Here is a 6,000-nt window from a genome sequence, read left to right on the forward strand (position 1 = left end):
AGCCATTCCGCGCAGGGCCGAATTTGCCTCCCCATGTCTCAGCTTGCGGAGAAGAGGCTCCAAAGCCAGGACATAAAGCAGGGGCGACAGCGGACAACCCTGACGAACCGACCGAGAGATAACAAAGGGTTTCGAGCGCTTTCCGTTCACTTGCACGACAGCCATGGGCTGCCGATACATTATGGAGATCCACTTGCAAAAATCCGGTTTAAAACCGGCGGCCTCTAAGACAGATGCCAGGAAACGATGGTCGACCCTATCGAAAGCTTTGGACTGATCTAAGTTTATCAGCGCGGCTTCTGTGTCGTCATCTATTCCCCCCTCTAGGATCATGCGGATCAGGTGCAAGTTGTTCTGAATCGATCTCCCCTTCACAGCGTAGTTCTGTTCTGGTTCAACCAACTCGTCGATAACAACCTGCAGCCGATTCGACAGGACCTTGGCCAAAATCTTCAACTCTGTGTTTAGCAGAGTTATGGGCCTGTAGTCATCTAACTCTTCCCCTCCATGCCCGTCACCTTTCTTCAGCAATGTGATCACTCCCTTGGTCACCTGCCCTGGGATGGATCCCTGAGCAAACCAATGGTTGAACATATCCGTCAGAAGAGGCAGAAACATGGGCGACAGCCTCAAGTACAGTTCGTATGGCAGACCATCAAGTCCTGGCGATCTGTCACAGCTGACCTGCTTCAGCGCAGTAAAGACCTCCTGCTCCGTCACCCGGCCCTCGCAACCAGCCGCTCTAGCCGCCTCGAGGCGGGGAGAGTCGGCCAAATAGTCGCTAAACTCAAGGACCGGAAGATCGGGCTGCTGCGTAAAACGCTCCTCGAAATGTTCTCGAAACCCCTCGCAGATCTCCCGAGTCGATTCCAGGGTGCGTCCATTCGGATGTTTGATTTTTGCAATATATTTGTCCGAGCCACGCCTAGAAACCTCACGGCGCACGTCTGCATCAGAATTGACTGCTTCGTTGCCTATCTTTCTAAGCCTAGCTCTAACTACTTGGCCTTCGTAACGCTCGCTAGTCTCGCGTAGAAGGTCCTGCTTAGCTAGTTCCTGACTAACCCTATCACCCTCCCCGGTAGCCTGGGCTAGTTTCTGCTCTAGCTTCTTCTTCGTCTTGGCCTTATCTAGTGCGAGGCGCTGGGCATACTTGACGGAGAAGCTTCTGATCTTGGCTTTGAGACCTAACCACCACTTACTCCCGGTAACCGCCCCCACTAGTGCCTTTTTAATCAATTCTCTTAACTGATCTTGGAAGTCTTGTCTCTCCAGAAGGGAGGTGTTTAACTTCCAGTACCCCGCTAACTTAGGCCTATTTCCTAGCTTCAGCCGGGCCATAACTAATTTATGGTCCGTCTGGCCTAGCCAAGTGAACGTGGGACAAGATAAGAAGTCTACTTCGCCTCTCCTAACTAACATCCTGTCCAAATAAGTATTTGGATAGGAGGAAACACTATTGGTCCACGTCCACATCTCCCGCCCTGGATGCTCGACCCGAAACCTGTCGACCAGACCGCATCTAGCCATCAGATCAGCCAGGCTGGACTCGCACCTCTCCGATCCTCTAGCTCCGCCTCCTACCTTATCTATGTCGGGGTCTAAGATGGAATTCCAATCCCCCATTAGCACTACCCGCTTCCGACAATCTACAAACGCGTCAAGCTGACTGAAGAATGAGACCCTCTCACGAGCGGTGCTGGGCGCATGAACCGCAATCACCCGAAACACAGAATCTTTTACGGCAACATCGGCCACAACCAGCCTACCCACTGCATCTCTATGGACAACGTCGACCGTCGCCGACAGGGTACGTTTAACCAGCACGGAAACTCCCTTCCCCCGCGGGCTGCCATATGCTGAGAAAACCTCAAAGTCTCGGGCCAGCACCTGACAGTCCACAGAGGAAACGAAATGCGTCTCCTGAATCGCAGCGACATCCACTCCCAGGGACAAGAGGTCGTGCCGGAGGCGAGCCGCCCGGCCCGATGATCTCAAGCCCCTCGCATTCAGACTAGCCAAATTCAAAGCCATGGTACCTACCTTAAGGTGTGTTACACTCAGCTCCGAAGTCAGCCGGGGAAAGGACACCGACGTTGTGTGCAATGCTCAAGGTGGTCAGGTTTTTCATGTCCTGACCTTCTCTCACAATGCCGCCGACATCCAAAGGGTAGGTCAATTTAAGGGCCCTATAGAGTGACGGATGGACCAACACTGGGACCCTTCCCTTGCATTGTTTTGACAGTTCATCAAGAGAAGGGTCATTTTTTTTTAACCAGTTCAATTCCCGGAAACGCCCCTTCAGCGGCCTGCAGCCTTGTCCACAAGTTGGTCTTGCAGGCCTCTGGAGTTCTGACAAAGGTTATTAGGAGTGGGGCGTCCGGGAAATTTGAGGGGATATTTACATCTTTCCCCTCTATCTGTTTGTAATCGAGCAGAGGTTTTAAGTTTTTCCTCTGCCGATGGGAAATGTCTGTGGCCACAGATAGAGGGTCTACATAACATAGTTCCTCAGGGGCAAGGACCTTTGGTCTGCAAGAGGCAGAGGAGTCTCTCCTCTCCCTCGGTTCATTCTTTTCATTTTCTTTTTGGGGTAGTGGCTCAGTTTGCCTTGGTGTGGGGACGGGTGTTTGTGTGGTGCCTGGTGTTGGTGTTGGTGTTGGTGCAGTGTTTGGTGTTGGTGCGGTGTCTGGTGTTGGTGTTGGTGCGGTGTCTGGTGTTGGTGTGGTGTCTCGTGTTGGTGCGGTGTCTGGTGTTAGTGCGGTGTCTGGTGTTGGTGCGGTGTCTGGTGTTGTTGCAGTGTGTGGTTTGGGGGTGGAAGTGGATTTTGTTGTTAGGGGTGGTGTATGTTCACAGGGAGTGGGGGCCACCTTTTCTTCCTCTTTTCTTCTTTTGTTTTTCTTTTTCATTCTTTCGAATGAACCGGGGAGAGGTGAGGTTGAGTTCCTCTCCCTCTCACTTGCGGATTCATCCTCAGAGGAGCAGTCTTTTCTCCGCTTGATCCCCGTCTCGATTGGTGTGGGGACCGTTGGTTGTGTCTGCTCCTCTATTTGCTGCTGCAGCTGTTTTTGTTGTTGCTGCTCTCGCTGGTGTCGTTGCTGCTGCTGCTTCTGCTGCACTTGCTGATTTTGCTGTTGCAGTAGTTGCTGCTGCAGTTGTTTCCGCGGCATTGGCTGCGGTGGCTGTTGTTGTTTCTGCATTTGCAGAGGCTCCTGCCTCGATTTTTGGGCTGGTGGTGGGACGGTAGCAGAAGGGATTAAGTGTTTCCGCTTTTGTCTCACTACCGTGCTCCATTCTTCCCCCTTGGCCTCCTGGGTGGTTTGAGTTTTCCTTGGAGCTGGGGTTGGTGCTGCAGTTGCAGGGGTTGTTGCCGCCTGTTTTGGTGCGGGCGTTGTCTCAGTGGATGTGACCGCCTTTTGGGTTATTGGATTAGGGGTTACCCTTTGGGGGCAACTCCTAGCCATGTGGCCCTGCTTTTGGCAGAACCAACAGTGTGGACGACGGCCCTCCACCACTACCGTTATGCTGGCGTCTTTGTATGTCAGCAGCGGTGGTATTGCCTGAAAACCTTTCCTCTTCAGCCTCATTGCTATTGTGTAGCAGCCCAGGTGAGTCCCAGTTTTTGACCGTATTGGGGTCACCTGTTCTACCTCACCGTACTGGCTGAAGAGGCATCCTAATACTTCCGCAGGTATTTGGGTTGGCACATTAAATACCTGCACCCGAGTCCTTCTCTTGCCCTGGTATTCAGGTGTTAGTTTGACTCTCCCATGCTTTATTTCTTGGAGGGAGAGTCTCTCTGCATCTTCCTTGGTGGGTAGGAGGATGTCCCACATGGCGTAGCTCCTCTGGTACAGGTATAATACCGGGATATTTAGCTTATGTAGGAGCCCTGCCATGTCTTCCTTTTTCATCCCTAGGAGGCGGTTTTCCGGCATATCCGAGATGATGAGGGAGAGCACTCTGTCTTCGATTGCCTCCCAAGCGCCTGGCACTGGTTTAATTTCTGCCCCCTCTATGTATTGTCTGTACTTGGTCAAGTACAAGTCTTTATACTCTTGAGGGGACAGTTGCTTCTCTACAGTCTTCCCCCATGCCAACCCTCTTGTTGGTGTTGGATCTTTGGTGAGGTTGGACTGTTTTTGCTGTTCCTTGGCGGAAGGGTTGCTATTTTGAGGGGCATTTCCCTTTCCGCTTTCCTTTGGGACCGACTCTCCCTGCTCTATACTTCTTCCAGGAAATACTTCCCTTTTTGGGGAGTCGGCCTCCTGGGGAGCATTGTCCTTGGGAGCTTTTGCCCCTTTTGTTTTGGGGAGGTTTAGGCTGTATGCCCCCTCGTTTTCTTGATTTGCTCCCCTTTTGGGGCAGTAGCCCTCCTGGGGAGCACTGTCTCTCTTATCGTCCTTTGGGGCTACTGCCTCTTGATTTTTGTTGTCAGAGCGGGATGCCCTGTCCAACATTGTTTTTTCTCCCCTTTGTGGGGAGTCGCCCTCTTGGGGAGCTGCTGGTGAGTTTTCTCCCTTCTGGGGGGCGTCCTTCGGTTTCGTGTCCGGGCGGTATGCCCCGTTGCTTTTTGCTTCCCCTGTTGGGGAGCCGTCCTCTTGGGGAGCAGTTTTTCTTGTGGTAGCCTCCTGGCTGGGGGTATCTGTATTGGTGGTCCCCGGGCTGGGGGTGTCCATTTTTGAAAAAAGCTCTCTCTCTTCTGTATAATTCACCAAAATGAGTGACGTGGAGTCGGCGTCCAAATTGGGAGCCGACTTTGGCGCCAAAAAGAAGTGGCGCCAAAGGCGGCAAGAGGGGAGATAGAACTGAGAGAGGGAGTGGGAGGTTAGTGGAGGGAAGAGAGAAAGTGTTTCCGACCCTCCCTCGCGGGAAGGTCGTAAATTATCAGCTCGGATCCCCCCCCGTGGGGGAGGGGGGAGAGCAGAGAAAGACAGACAAAGTGGGGGTGCGGACAGAACGCTACCCAACAAGCTCTCCGGGCACGAGAATGTGTCGCCAGAACACGACTGCCTATCGCTGTGTATGTATCAGAGAACAGATACTACACTTTGATCTTGTCCCGAAGGCCAAGAAGATGTAACCAGCTTTATATTATAGATAAACATGACGCATTTTGTAAAAATAGAGGCAGACACATACAGATATAGTAAGTCTTATAAATAAGATTAGATGAACGTTGACTCAGACCAAATAATAATTTCATACGTTCCAAATCTGTATCAACTGCTTACATATATTTCGTCGGGAAAATACGAGTACCTGCACTAAATTTCTATTTCTTTTTTTCCGTGTCTAATTTTTATATTTTATTCTCTTTGCAGTCCAAATGGGATGTTACTCCCACAAGTCGCTAACATTGACAACCTTTGGACGACGACGGAAAAAAATCGAAGATCGAAACATTTCCACGTGATGTCACACACGTCAGCCGTCCAGAGAGCATCAACGAAGAGCGCTTCACTTTTGTTTATATGCTTGGCCATCTCATTAATAAACTGTCGAAGTAGAGCGCTTATAGCACACTGAGTTGGCATAGTCGAAAAAAGCAGGAGAAACTATAAAAATATATATATTTAACCAAATATCAATTCAAAAGAGAATAAAAAACTATACCCGATAGAAACATAACAATATATATATATATATATATGTATATATATATATATATATATATATATATATATATATATATGTATATATATATACATATATATATTATCGTGCAAATTAACTGAAGCAATACTTGAAAACAGCAAAGATCAATTTTGCTAAAATATTCCATCATATATACCATGCATGTGTGTGTATATATATATATATATGTATATACATATATATATGTATATATATATGTGTGTGTGTGTGTGTGTGTGTGTGTGTGTGTGTGTGTGTGTGTGTGCATGGAAAGCAGAAAAGAAAAACAATTAAACACATGAAGAAAATTTAAAAACTGAGAGATTTGACCGGTTTCGTTCAAAAAGAGCGGGGAAGTGAATA

The 6,000-nt window shown here is 49.3% G+C and overlaps 1 protein-coding gene across 1 annotated transcript in view; it reads left to right on the plus strand.

The window, feature by feature from the left end:
* Window positions 1–5,567, plus strand: part of LOC145298595 (metalloprotease TIKI1-like) — a 417,606-nt gene extending 412,039 nt beyond the window's left edge. The window contains exon 7 of the mRNA XM_080144330.1: window positions 5,325–5,567. Within this exon, the coding sequence (XP_080000456.1) occupies window positions 5,325–5,529 (205 nt within the window). The 3' untranslated portion in view covers window positions 5,530–5,567. The remainder of the gene's footprint in view (window positions 1–5,324) is intronic.
* Window positions 5,568–6,000: the final 433 nt, after the last annotated feature.

The sequence above is a fragment of the Euprymna scolopes genome, chromosome 2, assembly GCF_053919585.1.
Source record: "Euprymna scolopes isolate OS-2025 chromosome 2, ASM5391958v1, whole genome shotgun sequence".
NCBI classification, from domain to species: domain Eukaryota; kingdom Metazoa; phylum Mollusca; class Cephalopoda; order Sepiida; family Sepiolidae; genus Euprymna; species Euprymna scolopes.